Source organism: Miscanthus floridulus, chromosome 18 (assembly GCF_019320115.1).
Source record: "Miscanthus floridulus cultivar M001 chromosome 18, ASM1932011v1, whole genome shotgun sequence".
Lineage (NCBI taxonomy): Eukaryota > Viridiplantae > Streptophyta > Magnoliopsida > Poales > Poaceae > Miscanthus > Miscanthus floridulus.
The window spans coordinates 12,858,283-12,876,541 of NC_089597.1; the positions used below are offsets into that span (position 1 = coordinate 12,858,283).

Consider the following 18,259-nt stretch of genomic DNA (forward strand, 5'->3'; position numbering starts at 1 on the left):
AGATACTTCAGGGAAATACCTTAATTGAGTTAAATCAAATTATACTTGATTTAGAAAACAAGGTAAAACTAATCATATAATTGACCAAGGTGAAAAGCCTAAGTTACTTTTAATTAGAAAAATCCAATTGCATAATCATTATTCAAATTAGGCGTTAAACCATAAAATTTTAGAGCTCTTGACATGAAAAACATTGATACTAATGCGTAAATTATGTCGTTACGAATCTAACGCAACTTGAACGGGTCAAATCGGAGTTAAAACGGAGATTTTATGGCCTACCGAAGGTACTGACAATTTTGTCAATAAACAGAACTCAATTTTGATTTAAAATAAATAAAATCTGATTTTGAATTCGGGCCAGGGACTGTGGGCGAAATATTCTAGAAACCAGGGGTCTCTTTAGCAAAAGTGTAGGGACGGCGGGTTCTATGTAGCTGAACCAGAGGGTCTCTTTAACAAATAAGCCAGCCGAATCGGTATCTTCTAATCTAGGCTGTTGATCTCAGATCAGGCGGTGCAGATCAAATCGGGGAAACGGTGGTCATCGGAGCGGCGCTATGCGCGGCAGCGCCATGGTCGGGGAGCAGAGGACCTCGCTGGAGTTCGTCGTTCTAGACATTCCGGACATCATCGGTCAAAAAGAAAGCACGGGGAGAAAGAGGAAGACACGGCGAACTCACCAAAGACTTTTTTGAGGTCGAAGACGGGACCACGGCGTCGGGTAGCGCGGCGGGGCGGACGGCGAGCTCCGGTGAAGATTCGACAACGATGCGCGAGAGAGCTAAAGCGATAAAAAGAGAGAGAAGGGGCTCGGTGGCTTCTCATGCTTGACGCGAATCTCGGGATCGGCTTACGGTGGCAGCGGAGCGGCTAGGCGAGCACGACGGCGGCGAGGTCCTTCTCGGCGAGATTCAAACAGCTCGATGACTCGGGTGGAGGCGATGCGGCTTGCTCTAGGGCTTGGTAGGGAGGCGGCACGATGCGGGTGGCTGCTATTTATGGCCCGGGGAGCATCTTGGCGCACACGGCAAGGCAGACGAGGTGGGGCGACTTCGGTCTCTCGGCAGCGGAGTCCTCTTCGGCTACGACGGAGGTCAAGGATGGTGCTGACAAGTGGGCCCAAGATGGCAGTGACATGGAGTGCGAGCCGGGCTGTCAGCGACTGAGCGCAAGGGAAGAGGAGGCACGGTGCGGCACGGCCTACTTGCTGGGCCGGCTCGACAGAGAGCAGGGCTGGGCCGCCTGCGAGGAGAGAGGGAGAGCGGAGTAGGCCAGGCCGGAGCGGGAAGCGGCGCGGCGCGGGCAACTGAGCTGTTGCGGCGCACGCTGGGCCGAAAAGGGGAGGAGGTGACGAATTCTTTTTTTTTCAAATGATTTTTCAAAACCAAATTTCAAAAGCATTTGAAATTATTTTGATTTTTGGACAAAACCACTCGTCACAGTAATAAGTATGCATCAGCATGAATGCGGAAAAAATATTGCTAAATTCCTATGATAAATTTTAATTTAATGAAAAATTTTATTTTCCTATATTTTTATGAGCACAAAAATTCATAAATAAATCAATTTAATCCTATTTTCAAAAATATAAATTTTAGGGTGTTACACATTTGTATCACTAAATAAATTTAATATGAAAATATATTTAGCAATTCATCTAATGGTACTAATTATGCATTGTAAATATTAATATTTTTATATACAATTAGTCAAAGTTGAAAATATTTGATTTCTCGGATAATGAGAATGACATTCTTTGTGGGACGAATGGGTTGTTAGCTAATATATGTAGCCAATAATTAGCTAGGCTTGTTTGGATCCACCTTTAGCTATTTTTAAGTAGCTAACTGTTAGTTGAGTCGATCTAGACTTAGGACCATATATGTGACGACAAAAAGAGAGAAAGGACATGTTAGTTGTTACACTTGCCAAGTGTCGAGAGAGAAAAGGCCATATATAGTGAATTAGCTGAATGCTGGTATGAATTGATGCGGAGTTATTATACCCGATTTAGAGTTAATGGTAGGGGGTTACATATGCCTCAAATTATGTTTGCATAGATTGACCCGCACAATTGTGCGACTAGTATAGTATCCTTTAATCTTTTTATACAACTTAGCTTGGATTCTTCCCATCCGCTTTACTCTAATGCTCTACTCGAAAGCCAAAGGTTTCATTAGAGTTTGTACTCACCAAGACTAGTTGTTCCTCACCATGAGTGATCTGCGTGTTATATCTCTGTCTATTGTTGGTTACGCCATGACCTCAAGCTTTATATATGAGCCCAATCTTGGTACAAATCTTGTGAAATTCACATTTACATCCCGCTTTGTTTTTTAATGGTTCTGTCATGTCTCCCTTTTGGCCGCCAGATAACAAAGTTTTTCCATTAGCTCTAAAGATCATGCCTTCATTACTTACCCTGTTAGCTACTAGTCTTATGAACTTTCTATGCTTATTTTCTCATGTTGATATGTTTAGTTTTTCAACCATTTTTATGTAAAAAGATATTTTGAAATGCAACTTTGAATAGCATTTTATTCGAAAATAAAGATTCAATCACTTGACTAACATAAAGAATATATTTTTGTAATAATAGAATGTGTTAGTAGTAGTGAAATATAATGAAGGGTATATTTCTGGCTTATTTCTTGCGTAATGGCAGCAATGGATCATGTAGAAATGACTTTAATTTTATTTCTCCGGTCAACGTGGTAACTTCCGGGCCTTGAGAATTAACGCGATGTTTTTTGTTGGCCAAATAAATAAGATAATAATATATGCTCACGCTTCATTTCAACAACATGATTTCACGCAGATCTTCATATACTAGTTATAAAATGGTGGCTTGGATGATTCATATTTGAAATAAAGCGCCACAATATCATTTCAATAATTATATCATCGCCACTGATATTATTAAAGTAAAAAAGAATGGTCAAAATGTGTAACCAGATCGAGTGAATAACCTTTGATCACATCTAAAAATTGTTTGTACAGTAGGGAACCTCCTACAGTAAGAGTGTTTTTTATTTATTCATATATTCTCTGTTATTAAGATAATAAAAATATATAGAAGAGTTATGTCTCTCGTATATTGAGACCGTAACGACTCTCTTCTCTTCACCTTAGCTCAAAGGTTTCTGGTCCCTCTTTTTTTTTCCCCACATGCACATATATATATATATATATATACTGGCTTCGAGCTGGCCATCAGAGGTGTCGTCCATAGCGAAAACCACATGCACGATCGATGCATTTCGTTTAAGATCACGTCCATATCAAAATTAACCCGCTTCCTCCATACACACATTTATAATCAGCAAATCCACAAGGGTGTTCCTGCAAAACAGACCACACACTCTTTTAATCATCAATACACTAATGCCTGCCTGCCTGCCTGCCCAGCTAATTATCAATGTAATCTCATATATATTGACCAAGAGAGACGAAGAGGTAGATAGATGACGAGAGGAAAACCTCTCATCTCAGCCATTGGTCTCTGCAGTGAGCGGTCGGAGAGTTTGCCAGTGTCGTATTCGTACAAGACCACCAGAGGGCAGAGGGACAGGGAGGCTGCCGAGCGCTAGCGGAGGCGTGTAGGCGTAGCTCAACAGAATCGCCGCCAGCATCTAGCTAGCTAGCTTTTTGCCAACGCCCCGGCCGGCTCGGCTCCTCGATCACGTTTGCAGCGTGATCTAGCGCCGCCACACGCCTCCCCTTGCAAGTTGCAACTACTCGAGCTACTAGCTAACTGGTGGCCAGCAGGTAGAAGAAGAAGTAGCTCACGGCTCACGGGCGGCGCGCGGGAACGACGACGCATGGGCAACGCCCTGGGGTGCACGGGGCTCGGCGAGCGGCTGGCGGCCGCCGCGAGGGACGGCGACGCGGCGGAGGTGCGCCGGCTGCTGGAGGCCAACCCGGGGCTCGCCAGCTGCGCCGCCTTCGGCAGCCTCAACTCGCCGCTCCACCTCGCCGCCGCCAAAGGCCACCACGAGGTACGCGCCGTTGCCGATAACGCCGGAGGTGCACCATGAGCTGCTCATGTGTTGGCGTAGAGCTTAGCATGCAAGCGTACGCTAGCTCTCTCTGTCTCTCCGATTTTTTTTTTTACTTCTAGTATATATAGAGTATATATAATACAATAGTTTTGCAAAACAACTGCTAGCAAAATAAACATCATAGATTGTTTATTTTTTAATCTCTGTTCACCGATCTTGCTTTTAATTAGTTGGTGCGTGCAACTTAATTGGTAATAAGGACAAGAAAAAAGGTGTTAAGCAGTTTGAGCTTAGCTAAATCAATACGCCACGTCTTAAGCTTGAGGAAGCGTAAACACAAAGATAGAGTGTATGAGAGCGTTGGAGAATATCCTGACAATCTTTCCTTGTCTATTTTGACTTTTAGGCACACTGCTTCTTCCTGCATGCATCTCGATCAAATGCTGTGCGTGTGTGTGTCTTTTTTTTTACCCAAAAAAATTGTCCAGCAGTGCCAAAATTTGGAGGCTTGGAGGAGCCCATAACATGCGCATGCTCTTGCATACGTGGCACGTAATTAAAATTTCACCCGAGTTGGTAGTAGTAGACTAGCGGTAGCAGTAATAAATAGAGAACAAATCATGTCCATGCATGGCCATCCCCTTGACATATTTTTGTTTGTTTCACCGTTATATGTACAAAAATTATACATCGAACACAGAATTTTTATTAAAAAAATAATATGCATCAGTGTCTATTTCCGCCGAAAAAATGTTAAAAAAAATCTCACATTCTAAAGGAGTCCTTATTCTCCTGTCAATCAAACTTTTCGAGATAAATTCGTGAGGTGACACCGGACCTAAAAAAATCTTGCCAAAACCATATATAGACACACATCCAAGATCATTTCGTTATATTAGCATGTGACGAACCAAGGAACATCCCGTGACGTGTTTTTAATACAAGATGTAACGTTGAGCAAGTGGCCTCCTAATACGGGATTACTATTTCTACACGTTGTTGTCGCCTGCTGAGCGATGAGATTGGTAATAGTAGTAGATCCAGCTTTTTTGTTTGTTTGATTTGATTGACTCGTCATCATTTTCGTCCTTGCAAGTTGAATACAGGGGGTGGCACGCAGAATTAATAATAATAACTAAGTCAGTCACACAAAATCTACCGCCACACGTATTTTTTCCTTCCAGGGAATGTGAAAGGGCCATCTCGTTCCCAAATAAATTCTTTGAAATTTCCTCATGCATGTTGCAAACATTTGCCCACACGCAGGTGGGCAACAATTAATGGAAAAAAAAATAAACCGAAAATGATTTTAGTTCTTGGGTGCACTCAAATATCACAGACGACCATTCATAGATGTTCCTATCAGTGCATGCTAATTCTGTGTCATCTCGCTCCGATCCCCTCTTATATATATTAATGAAAAATACGTGCAATGCACGCTGGGGAGTCACATTAGTAGACAATCAAAGCAAAAAGGACGTGCGTGCCATTTTCCGACACAAACAGTCAGCTGATGTTGATGAAAGTCCTTCCTAGCTACGAAAAGGAAAAATCGCTGCCAAAACGGTTGGGACGACGACGTACAGTATGCTCCAGCTGAGCATCAGCCTTAAACTTGGCGTGTACCCTGTTGTCTTGTGAACTGTGATTCATTCGTTGTTCGTCCTAATCCAACTCCTGTATGTAACAATGTTCATCACCAGATCGCTGCGTTGCTGCTGGAGAACGGAGCAGACGTGAATGCCAGGAACATTTACGGTCAGGTAATTCAATTAAACCGCTCCGATCCATCCAACGTCATTCTTTATTATCTATTAATTCATAAACGAACCGTGGAAGATTGCACGACTCGACCCGAGCCGTGCAATCTTCCACGGGCCGGGCCGGGCCGGGAGCTCCGCCGAACATTGCCCTCGGTTGGTTTACGGATGCAATTAGTTTACGGTGTATTGTGTTTACATCCTGTCAGCCTCATGTTTTTGACACGAAACACGTGGGTCAAATTGCAGACGGCGTTGATGCAGGCGTGCCGGTTCGGTCACTGGGAGGTGGTTCAGACGCTGCTGGTTTTCAGGTGCAACGTGAGTGAATGCAGCACAGTGCTGCTGACAATGCTAGATCTTGATCGCTGCAATTTGCAAAAGCTTGTTTGGTTGGTTGGTTGGTGTGTGTGGTCACAACTGATGGTGGTTTGACTTGTACACGTACGGGGCTGAACAGGTGTCCAAGGTGGACAGCCTGAGCAGCCGGACGGCGCTGCACCTGGCGGCGGCCGGCGGCCACGTCAAGTGCGCGCGCCTGCTGCTGGCCGGCGCCGGCGGCAACGGCAGCAACGCCAGCAGCAAGCTCGTGAACAGGGCGGCCAGCGGTGGCGTGACGGCGCTCCATCTGGCGGCGCTGCACGGGCACGCAGACTGCGTGCACCTGCTCATCGACGAGCGCGCCGACGTCGCCGCGCCCACGCTGCCCTGCGCCGCGTCGCCCATGGCGTCCATCGGCGCCGGCAGCACGCCGCTGCACTACGCCGCCGCGGGCGGCGAGGTCAAGTGCTGCCAGATCCTCGTGTCGCGAGGCGCCGACAGGACCGCCGTCAACTGCAACGGGTAATAATATGATTGGATTTTTTTTTTCTTTCTCGTCCGCGGTCCATGTTGTCGGCGGCCAGTCAGGCGGTCACCGTCCTCCCGTCCCATGACGTTCGGATTATTCTCGGCTAGTCAGGTGGCTCCCGGTGGACGTGGCTAGGACGTGGGGATGCCACTGGCTGGAGCACGTCCTGTCGCCCAAGTCTCACCTGCCCATCCCCAAGTTCCCGCCCTCCGCCTACCTCTCGGCGCCGCTCGCCAGCGTGCTCACCCTCGCAAGGTACCTACCCATCTCCGCCGTTTCTTCAGTAGTAACTGTAAGGATCGTCACGAGCAGTGGAAAGGCAACTTCGTTCTGATCACTGATGGATGGTTTGGTACTTGGTTGGTGAACGACGTGCAGGGACTGCGGCCTGGTTCTGAACACTACGCCGCCGGAGGTCCTGGACGGCGGCGCCGACGACGACGGCGACGCCTGCGCAGTCTGCCTCGAAAGACCCTGCACCGTCGCAGCCGAAGGTTCGTTCGTTAGTCTCTAGTTATTAGTTACAAATCTCTTCTTGGAAATGCTAACCCTGTTCGTTCGTTCATCACAGTGTGCGGGCACGAGCTGTGCGTCAAGTGCGCGCTGGACCTGTGCTCGGTGATCAAGTCCTACGACGTGCCGGGGATCGCCGGCACCATCCCCTGCCCGCTCTGCCGGAGCGGCATCGCCTCGTTCAGGAGACGGGAGGCGGACGAGGCCGAGCCTGACGTGAACGCCGGCGGTGGCCGCCGCGGCGGCGCCGGCGGCCACCAGGCGTCGTCCAGCCCGGAGAAGAAACGGAACACGGATTCGGACCAGGAAATCCTTCCCTTCTTCTGCGCTCCTCCCGCCGTCATGTTCTGATCAGCGCTGCCGACATGCAGATGCAGAGCAGAGAAGCTACTGCATGGGTAGATATTATTGGTCCCCGGATCTCCCAGACGAGTGAGCTAACTATTCACCGGCGTTGTCGACTATACACTATGGTAGGTAGAAGAAGTAAGGAAGAACAGAGCGCGCGCACACAGCACAAGCAACCGCGTTGACCGAAGCTCTACATAGCAGATGTCAAAACAGAACTCGCTCACTTTACTGAGTTGCAGTGAGAAGCTATATATATACAGCTCTACCCGTTTAATCTCAGTACACAGACATGCCAGACTGTCATGCTGCTACAGTGATTAAATGTGATAGCATGACTGACTTTGGCGTCTGTCCCTGCTGTGGCTACAGTGCGGCAGGAGAGCCTTTCGACGCCTGCCCCTGCCACGGCTACAGTGCAACAGCAGGGAGCCCTTTCGGCGTCTGCCCCTGCTGCGCGTTCAGACAGGGGAAAGCAGCAGATTACTTTACAATTCTTTTTCTAATCCCGCTGCTAACCCTAGAACATTCACCATGCCGATCATCTTCTTCAGCTTCGTGAACCGAAGACGGCTGAGCGGCTTGGTGAGGACGTCCGTGAATTGCCGACCAGTTTCGACGAACTCGATGACGATCTGCCCTCCATCGATACAGTCCCTGAGGAAGTGGAACTTGATGTCGATGTGCTTGCTCCGGTCGTGGAGAACTGGATTCTTTGCGAGGACGATGGCGGGCTGATTGTCCACCATCAGTGCTGGTGGGTGAGCTTCCACACCGGTCAGCTCGCCCAGCAGCCGATGCAGCCACACAGCTTGCACGTTGCTGTGGCCGCCACCAAGTACTCTGCCTCGCACGTGGACAACGCCACCACCTTCTGTTTCAACGACAACCATGAGATTGGAGCAGACCCGAGAAAGACGAGCACGCCAGAGGTACTCCGTCGTCCGTCGATGTCCCCCGCCATGTCTGCATCGCTAAACATAGTGAGTTACAGCCCACTTTCGCTGGTCTTGGGGAAGACGATCCCCTGATCCACCGTCTCCTTGACGTAGCGCAGCAGCCGTTTCACCGCGTCCCAGTGATCCTCTCGAGGATCCTCCATGAAGCGGCTGACGTAGCCCACGGCGAACGCAATGTCTGGCCTCGTGTGGGAACGATGCTCCGGTAGAGTGTTATATACAACTCTACCCATCTAATCATAGTACACAGACATGTCAGGCTGCCATGCTGCTATAGTGATCTGATGTGACAGCATGACTGACTTTGACTAGATGCTGGGGTTCAAAACTTAGTCATCCTTGGTGCCAGTGTAATGACATTGTTTTTCAACAATGGCTCTCCATCTGTCCAGTTACTCCTTACGAGCAGTGAATGATGAGGTACACATAACACATGTGGTGCCATGCCGGTGCTAAGGGTCTGGTAGCTTACTGGCTATAGAAGCCACAATAGAGACATAAAAAAAAGACATAAAAGTAATCTAAAACTGCGACTGCAATAGCAGATGTAGCAAACTTCATTCTCTTCCTAATACAATGAACACAGTTCTCTTGCGTGTTCACGAAAAAAAAAATAGCATTTTGGAATATAGGAGCCGCTACATGGAAGTGGTGCTTTCACAGTAAGAGCCGATATTGTGGCCCTGCCAATTTCGCAAGCTGTGTTTGCAAATTTTTTGGAAGTGTAGACTGCAATACCATCTGCAGTTTATATACTCGACTACACAAGTTATATCCACAGTGTAAGACTGCAATAGACTGTTTCTGAAGTGTAAAACCCGTAGGAACCGCCTGATGCTCCACCAAAGAGATCCGCAGTGAGAGAACTAGCAAAGGTGTCGGCTGCTGTGTGTGGTCTGTGGCTGTCCAAAAGGCTGAGGGAGGCGGAGGGCCAAACTGCTTCTGCTACTGTGTGCTGCTGAGGACGAAGACTGACCAGGGTGGTACTGACCACCAAATGTACATAACCACCGCCTGAGCTACAAGTGTCTCAAAGTCTGGGAACTGCTCAGGCTCACTCTCGGCCTCTGTCTCTGTCTCCTCCTCTGAGCCTGGCGGAGACACATCTAAACCAGCATGCATCTTAAGCTCCTTTAGGTGTCTCGTGTTCTCTCGGATCCTCTGTGAATCTTTCTTTCTTGCTTGCCTCTCCTTGTGCACCTTCTCATGTGTGCTCTTGCACATAGAGAAAATGGTCTTCAGAACCTTTACGATGGACGAGGAGTCATGGTCCCCATCTGACCTAAACTCTGGAGAGTCCCACACATGGGGAATGGCAGACTGACAGGGGGCACCCATTGCACCTGCTGAGGTGCTACCTGCTATTGTGCCTGCTGCTGTTGGCTCACCTTCGGGGGTTGGAGGGGGAGGTACAGTGGGATTCTTGGCTGGCACTAACTGCAGAGGCTTATGCTTGACATCATTCAGAATTATCCTTATCACATTCCCTGCCACATTTTCTAACATGATCATGATGTAAGGTGCCAAGCCACAATAGTTCTGAGGGCTCTGTGATATGATCTTGATCTCCTCCCACACAAAGTCAAATACACTAAAGGTGGAGCGCCCTCCCTCATCCTAGCAAGCAAATTTCTCATGTAGTTGCGCACACGAGAATCATCTCCCTCTCAGATATATTGTCTTCCTGAACATCCTGTTGAGAGTGGAAAAGTAAGTGTACAAGCCATCTACTGTTCCCAAAGTTTCCTTGATTTGCAGCATGGTACATGAACTTGGTCCTCGATGCAGGCAACACATGCTCGCTGTGAATCCGAGGACGACTCAAGTCTTTGCCACTAAAGCCAAGCACCTTAGCAAACATCTCATATGTAATGGAGTAATCTTTTCCTTCAAGTCTCCAATGCAACTCTCAATTTCCTCTATGTTCAGCCCTTTCATCAAGGAAAGCAGTGGCAAAGAACTGGGCTATCAACTCCACATTCCAATCTCTCCTATAACCCAGAAGTGTCTTCAACCCTCTAGAAGTGCATGCATCAATGATCTGGTTCAAGATTGGGTCATTGTGCTTTTTCATGCTTTCCCAATCTATATACTGAGACACCACAACTGGATTAGCCTCTGAAAAGATTACAGTCTCATAGAAATCCTCTTGAAAGCGAGTGTGAAACCTATAGTCAAAAGCATCTATAGGTGTGTACTCCTAGGATCCACTCTCCTCAAATCTCTCACAACCTTAGTCATATCTTCATCCATGTAATTGGTTAGAGGTCTATAAGCAGAAGCTGTGGTTTACGCATTTAAGCATGGCTGGATGCTGAATAGGAGCTTGCTGGCTTGAGCTTGACTCATGCTGCCTCGGAGCATTTCTTTTGCCATGAGGACGCTCAGATGGCCCATCTTCCTTTATCTCTTCCTCAGTTTCATCATCTGTGGAGGTGCCAGGTAGCTCAGCTTCCTCATAATGTGCAAAGTGGCCTCTGGGAAGATCCTGACTAGCTAGCCGCTTAGCTGCTAATCTCCTGGGCCTGCGCTTAGCTGCTAATCTCCTGGGCCTGTAAACAACCCCGCTGTCCTCAGGAGCATCTGCTGCTCCTGTGGCCCGGTGTCGGTGCTATGCCCTTCGCCTCACAGCCCTTCTCTGATGGGGATCCCTTCTAATTTACATCATTGATGAACCTGAGATCAAAAGATAGATAAAGTTTGCATAAGATATCAGGTAAACAAGATAGAACATTTGAAGCACAAGGCATTTAAGTTTGTGCAAATGTGAAGGTAGGCTTGCAAAAAACAGGCTTAGACGATTTCCGAAATAGGCTTAGCCGATTTCCGAAACAGAATTAGCCAGTTTTTGTAAACTGCCAAAAAGTTACACAAACATGCTCAACTGAGAGATATAACAATGTAGTCAATGAAAGTGATCAAGGGCTTGGATAGATTGGATGCATTTCTCAAAACTCAATTTTGGGAGTTCTCTGCAAAAATCAGGCTTAGCCCGGTTTCAGAAACCAGCTTAGCCAGTTTTGGCAGTGTACACCCAAATTTTGATTTCTTGCAATGTTGCCAAACAAATGATTTTCCTTCAAGGTATAGCAATTAGGGTATCTATGGAAAACTTCTACCAAGGAGATTCAAAAGACCTTGCTATACCAGTATACCATCCTAAAAAAACAGCGTAACTATGTTTCCCAAATCTCCCAAGCAAATAAGATGATCAGCGAATTAAGCCCTTTCTTTACCTCCTTCGGAACTGCTTTGATTGTTCCTCCTCCACCAGCTATTGAAACGAGAGTCCTCCCATTGTGGTGCAAAGGAAGCAACCCCAACACAGGAAAAATGGATGTCCAATCCTGCCTTGAAGCCTGATCACACAAGGGACAAACTGCAGGGTAGGGAAGCCCTTGTCTTGGAAGGTGATCAGCAGTTCTTGAAGGTTCCGCAGGTTGTGGAACCACATGAAGATCACTTGGCTGCTGTGAAGCATATCTTGGGGTATATTGCTGGTACATGATCTATGGTGGTGGCATCACCAGGAAGAAGAAGATCAGCCTGAATTGCTGGGTACAGTAGATAGTGACTTGGGGGGAGATATAGACAACTGGAGAAGCAATTCTGGAGTTCTCTTCTTCCCTTGGGGACAGTCCATGTCACATGGCAAGCCCGGCAAACAGAAGTGTGTTTGCTTTGTCTTCCATGTGAGGCTGAGTACATTGCCGCAGCATCCACGGCATTGTCTAAGGCATCTGGCTGGCATGCACTTGGAGCCTGAGCAGCAGAACTATGGGTGGACAAGAAGTCTGCCATTGCACTCAGCAAGAATCCGGTCTAAGCCACGCCCGGATTAAACACATCGACACGAAGTTCCACTATCATCTGGGAGTGCTTTGACGGAGGATCAAGGTAGAGCATGCCAACACTGAAGATCAACTGGCTGACATCATTACAAAGCTGCCCGGGTGTGTTCGATTTCAGGAACCATGTGGCCAGGATCGGCATCATCGACACGACTGGTGAAAATGCTTGATCATGAACAATTTTTTTTGGGGGGTGGGGGTGGGGGGGGGGGGGGGGGGGGGGGGGTTCACCAGATATCGTGTCAATCAATTTGTCTAAGCTAGCTTCCTGTTGTGTCAGGTGTTTACGTGCAGCCCCTTAGTCCTCGTTGCAGTTCCTAGTATAAACCAACAAGAAGACTGATAAAATGGAATAAATGGGTCTCACCAGAACGTAGCATTTAAAACATTAACACAAAAAAGTAGCAGCAACAATATGTATAGGATAAGACTAACCAATTCAACAACTGGAGATGGTAGTAAAGGATAGTATCACAGATAGGTCAGCTAAAGTATGTATGCATCGAGAGCTGAACTTTCATCTGCAAAACAAGGGCGGATTGGATGGTTTGCACTGTACAGACGTAATGAAAGCAAGAACTAACAGGTTACCCTAAAACTAAATAAGCATCACACTGAAGTATTAGAGCATATGAGTGCATAAAACCAAATGACTAAACTAAAAAGAACACTTAGGACATATTTATGGCAGGAAAAACTCAGTCTGATACCTGACAAACATTATGGTTCTACATATGTTTCCCAGGTTACAGAAATCATTAAATCTTATATTATAGTGCAATGCCACACGCACATAGACAAACAACATTATAAATAGAATTTGGATCATGACAAAGCATGAGTTCTTGATATTCAAGGAAGATAATGCAACCACATAAATCAGGTGCAAACATGAAAGTTTTACAGGCAGGAAAAAGAAACCAAAACAAGTGTTCCTGGTTAAGAAGAAGAAAAGAAAATGAAATAATTAATTCCTCCTTAACAAAAAATGTGCTCAGTGCATTCTCTAAAAATAAATTGTGATAAAATTTGCTTTGCTGAAAGAGACACAAATCCCATGTGCAAAAAGAAACCGCAGAGGGACTTGCAAGGTTAATGGCAGACTACATTGACACCAAGACTGGCCAGATTAAGGAATCAGATGGTTTTTTTTGTGCTCTAATACTAGTAAGTTGCAGAATCAATTCAAGGATAATATTTTCACAGTATAAAAAAAATAAACGGTATGTTCTTGAACAAGAAAATTAGACATAACTCAGATCCCTACTAAATAGTAATAACAAATAAAAAAGAGATCTCACAAGACTAGAAGATTATGCTATCTGCATGATTGATACTTGGCAGAATCATATCTAGCATCCAGATTGTTATTATGAGGGATCTTGTATCAGATCTATGATCATCAAAAGATATTCGTGTTACTGACTTCAAAAACAGGATACGAAGCATAGCCATAGATTTAGGGTACTACTAACTTCATACTATTGTAAATCCAAACTTAAGATAGATGCTTCATGCTTGTGCAGTCAAGATGTCAATTGACTGATGCTCTGCTGCCTAAAAGTCCAGTGCCAAATGACTGACATACTGAGCTTAACAAAGTACACAGAATCCACAATTGTTTTATCTGCATTCTTGTTCTGGTATGAAATAGGGCCGTATTCTTCTGAGCAAACTAAATTGTGTACTCCAAGTTATAGCAACCAAAGCATTTCAAAGTCGATTATGAGTTCAGTGACAGAAGAGAAAAATCACTGATTTTCATTGGCCTGCTGGAACTAGCTCCAACAATATTGCATTTGTGGAACCAAACCATTATTCCATACAATTCTGTATATCCCACATTCCCACATAGCCAATATAATATCTGACAGATTATGTATGTTTCCTAGCTGTACAAAAATCACTCCTGTCCTGTTACAAAGACCAGACATGTACATAGGAATATGTCAGATTACCTCCACAACGTTTTTTTCTTCGACAAGGAAAGGCATCCATAGCTCGATGAAGTGGGCTGAGGTTGCAATAGATCAGTATAATCTGTATCAGATTTCTTAAACACAGATTGAAATTCTGCACGACCACGCTTCTGTGGCCTCGTAGAAGCTTTTGGTGAATCATTGCTTTCTCGATCACTGTTACTTCCATCCTACAGTCCATAACAGATTTCCTTGTGAGTATTTTTCAATAAATGTAACTGAAGCATATAGCATTATTCTGAAATGTAATTCACGACTGCTGAAGCCACATACCCCATCACATAAGGAGTTGAACCCAGCAAGACAATTCTGTACAATTACTCATGTGCAACAAATAGTTCTAGATCTTAGCATTTGTGACTGATGCAAAACTAATTACTGATTTTGCATATAATAAGAAGCAAAAAAAAAAGTTTTTGAGGCATTTTTTTTTTCTCAAACAACGCAGGTGAGCTGTGTGTCATTTCATTAAGAGGAGAATAAAAAACAAACAGAGGATAGGCAGAGCCTGCTCCCCCAAGTAACCAATTACAGGACTCTTAGCACCACACAATATGAAAAACAGACGACCACTACCAAAAAAGCGCCTAAACAGCTACAGGCAGCAACCTACTAAGAAGCTGTTGCGGAGCCTTAGCTCCAGCCCAACACCACAACATACACTCTTCAGTAACTACAGCTAAAACTCTTTGAACACAAGGACTAGCACCCTCAAAGACACATGCATTCCTATGCTTCCACAACTCCCAAGCAACCAGAATGATGAGTGAATTCAATCCTTTTCTTATCTCTTTTGGAACATCCATATTGTTTTTGCACCACCAGCTACAAAAATGAGAATCCTGTAGCTTCGGTGCAAGGGGAAGCAAGCCCAACACATGAAAGATAGTCGTCCAAACCTGCCCTGCGAAAACACAAGCAACCAGGGTATGCTGTATTGTTTCATCAGCTTGATCACATAAAGGGTAAACAGACGGGTGAGGAAGTCCTCTTTTTGCAAGGCGGTCAGCTGTCCAACAGCGGCCCTTAATTGCCAACCAAATAAAGAATTTGCAACAGAGAGGGCCCCAAGATTTCCAAACCCACTTCCATGGTGCAAAAATGATGGTCCCAGTAAAAAATGGCCCGTAGGCTGATTTGCTTGAATAAGAACCAGACCCCGTAAGCCACCACTGATGATGATCGGGGATGTCCGGATGGAGATTAAAATCATCAACCAAGTCCCAGATTTGCAGGTACTCCACCAGGACCTCTACTGTTAGAGCCCCCTTGATGTCCGATACCCATCTTCTGTTATGCAAAGCTTGAGCCACCGTTCGTTGCTTCACTGCTCTCTTGGGATGTTTTTGAGGCATTGCTAACGATATTACTCTTAAGTACTTGGTCTCTAAGATGCAAACAGAAAAGGAGAAAAATGTCTTGTTCAAGTGTCAACTTCTACGAACATTCACACGATTTTTCATGTATTAGAGAAAAGAATTAAACAAGACATGGAAATAGTAACCGCTATAGTGTTTGACCACTTAAATAGTCTCACCAGAATATTGTAGTGATCGGTCATCATTGCAATTAACCCCGCAGCAGTTGCTGTTCCTTCAGGAAGAGATAAATATGCCTGGATATGCCACATAACTTAATACTCTGGAACAATAAAGCGTATATAGGAATATAGTTGCGAAATTAGCAGAAAAATGTGAGAACAAGCAAACCAACCATTGCTACCTTGATCCATTGAACTGATCCATAGAAATTTAGGTTATCAAATGGAATGGGAGTGGGTGTATAACATGAGCAGCCCAATATTTACCTTATTCATGTTGTAAAGAGCCTCCACCATGTCAGATGTTCTATCATGGATAGCACCAGCAATCTAGAAAGTGAAATGAAAAATCAGTAAATTGAAAAAGGTACCAGAGTAGATAAATTAACATATTGAATGTAGGGAAGTGCAACTCAAATTGATGCCTTTCCCTTGTATCAGTTCTGCCTATAAAAGCTTAAAAACAGACCTTTCTCCAATCTTTTCCATGTTTTCTGTAGGCACCATAGAAGCACTCGAGCTCATCTTTGCTCCACTGAGACCCAAGCATGTCTGATAACTTTTTCTTCTGCAAACGAGTTTTTTCTTTTATCAGTGATCAATGACAAAGCGAAGGTACTGCTAATACTCAAATGCATTAGCAGCACTCAAAACCATGTTTGAAACCACTCTTTTTCCTTGAAAACATAAGATATCTAGAAAAAAACTATTAATTGATAGTCCACAGAATACTACCGTGTCATATTGTCATATAATCACATAGGGATAAGTGTCATTCTTTGCACAATAAAGAAAATGAAGGAGAATATGTATGTGAGAAAAAGAAAAATGTTGATTTTTCACATGTACTTACTCGTGCTTTACTTTTAGGTACTCGCACTTTCACACGTAGGATGGTATATGCACCTACACGAACAAATATCATTTTTTTAACACTGAGAAATAGTTTACAAACAAATAGCACAAGGATTTAGTGAAATCTTGGCTATTGACATTTGTCAGCATTCATTGCATTATAGAAAATAACCCTCTAACTTTGCAACAGTAACGATAACAAACAACAATTAGTTGTCAAGAGCCCTACAAAGGTATGGTGTTACTCCTTCCAACACCACAAGGCCACCAACTAGCTGCGAAAACCCATCCTAGAGTAGTGGTGGAAAACTGGAAGCAACCATGAATTTGGGCAACCCACGCCACAGCACACAAAACCGAGAGCTTGTTTTTACCGCCGGAATCGGGGTGGGGTGGGGTTGGAGTATGGCAGCAGGGTCTTACTAGGAGAGGCCTTGATCCTCAGCTGCTGGAGAGGCAGGGAATCGCGAGGCCGGAGAGTGGAGTCACAGGAGGCGGCCCCCGCTGGAACGGAGACGCAGTTCCCCGGTCGCCACACGAAACGGGGTGCCGTTGCCTCCCGCAAGCAGGCGAGAGTGCGTGAGGCCACGACCGGCGCGACTACGAGCCCTCCTCCGGCGAGCGGCAGATCCGCGGGCGGTGGAGGGGGTGAAGGGAGGCGCGGGGCATTGGGGGAACAGAACACTAGTGCGAGCAAGGGGCGCGGGGAGGTGGGCTGACCGCCGGAGGGAGAGGCGCGGGAGGAGAGAGAACTGGAAAAATCGCGGCGAGCTGCTCGGCCGCTGGTGTTCGGAAATCATCCGGTCCGAACGGCCGGACCGGAGCAGTGCGCCGAACGGAGCGCGGGAGGCGGTGTGCGGAACAGTGTGCGGGATGCCGCAGGTACGTAATGTTTCCGTATTATTTACTTATTTGTTTTTCCTTTCCTTTTTTTCTTTTGTTTTCTTTTATGGTTTTATATCCTTGCTTCTATTTATTTTTTCCCTTTTTCCTTTTCTTTTTAGTTTTCTATGTTTTTCAATCTTATTATTTCCTTTCCTTTCCTTTTCTTATTTATTTTTTTTTCTTTTTTATTTCTTTTTATTGTTTTTCCTTGCTTCTATTTATTCTCTTTTTTTCTTTTTTTAATTTTCCTATGTTTTTACATTCTTATTTTATTTTTCTTTCTTTTTAATTTTTTCCATCCTTATTTAAGCTATTCATTTGTTTTATTTGTTCTATATATATCATTTGTTAATCATATATTTATGTGTATTTTCCTTCTTTGTTGTTTTACTCTAATTAATTGTTTTAATAATTTTATTTTTTATTTTCTATGTATATATGTGTGTGTGATTTTTATGTAGTATACGTTTAATGATCTATGTTGTGTTTTATTATGTTCACGTAGTATACATTTGATGTTCTTTGATGTTTTTGTGTTGTTCACGTAGTATATATATGATGTTCATTTAGTATACATGTGATGTTCTATGATAGTTTTTGTGATGTTCGTTTAGTATAAATGTGATGTTCTATCATGTATTTAGTAATATTCACGTAATATATATGCGATGTTCTATAATGTATTTAGTAATATTCTATAGTGTAGTTAGTGATG

At 44.9% G+C, this 18,259-nt stretch overlaps 2 protein-coding genes across 4 annotated transcripts; one reads left to right on the forward strand and one right to left on the reverse strand.

Annotated features, from left to right (window-relative positions):
• The first annotated feature begins 3,420 nt into the window (after positions 1–3,420).
• Positions 3,421–7,760, forward strand: LOC136520681 (probable E3 ubiquitin-protein ligase XBOS36). Its single transcript, XM_066514301.1, has 7 exons — positions 3,421–4,001; positions 5,708–5,767; positions 6,014–6,085; positions 6,225–6,607; positions 6,726–6,869; positions 6,993–7,108; positions 7,186–7,760. Exons 1-7 carry the CDS (start codon positions 3,825–3,827, stop codon positions 7,476–7,478), a joined length of 1,245 nt encoding a protein of 414 aa, XP_066370398.1. The 5' UTR covers positions 3,421–3,824; the 3' UTR covers positions 7,479–7,760.
• A 5,046-nt stretch (positions 7,761–12,806) lies between these two features.
• On the reverse strand, positions 12,807–17,520 carry LOC136522016 (protein ALWAYS EARLY 3-like). Of its 3 annotated transcripts, XM_066515800.1 has the most exons (7): positions 17,083–17,520; positions 16,658–16,710; positions 16,274–16,372; positions 16,072–16,134; positions 15,802–15,879; positions 14,244–14,434; positions 12,807–13,678 (listed from the first exon to the last, which is right to left on the reverse strand). In XM_066515800.1, the coding sequence occupies exons 3-7, from the start codon at positions 16,352–16,354 to the stop codon at positions 13,591–13,593; spliced, it is 501 nt and encodes a 166-aa protein (XP_066371897.1). In that variant the 5' UTR covers positions 16,355–16,372; positions 16,658–16,710; positions 17,083–17,520; the 3' UTR covers positions 12,807–13,590. The 3 variants fall into 3 exon arrangements, with proteins under 3 accessions (XP_066371897.1, XP_066371898.1, XP_066371899.1); XM_066515801.1 differs by lacking the exon at positions 16,658–16,710; XM_066515802.1 differs by lacking the exons at positions 12,807–13,678; positions 14,244–14,434 and adding an exon at positions 14,450–15,651.
• Positions 17,521–18,259: the final 739 nt, after the last annotated feature.

Bases quoted from the DNA above. Each gene is read 5' to 3' on its own strand.
- LOC136520681 (XM_066514301.1), top strand. From the start codon at position 3,825: ATGGGCAACGCCCTGGGGTGCACGGGGCTCGGCGAGCGGCTGGCGGCC. The intron at 5,768-6,013 runs GTAATTCAATTA...GTCAAATTGCAG, and splicing joins CCAGGAACATTTACGGTCAG to ACGGCGTTGATGCAGGCGTG. The intron at 6,608-6,725 runs GTAATAATATGA...TCGGCTAGTCAG, and splicing joins ACCGCCGTCAACTGCAACGG to GTGGCTCCCGGTGGACGTGG.
- LOC136522016 (XM_066515801.1), bottom strand. From the start codon at position 16,354: ATGCTTGGGTCTCAGTGGAGCAAAGATGAGCTCGAGTGCTTCTATGGT. The intron at 16,135-16,273 runs GTCTGTTTTTAA...TTCACTTTCTAG, and splicing joins ATGGAAAAGATTGGAGAAAG to ATTGCTGGTGCTATCCATGA. The intron at 15,880-16,071 runs GTAAATATTGGG...TGGCATATCCAG, and splicing joins CTCTTTACAACATGAATAAG to GCATATTTATCTCTTCCTGA.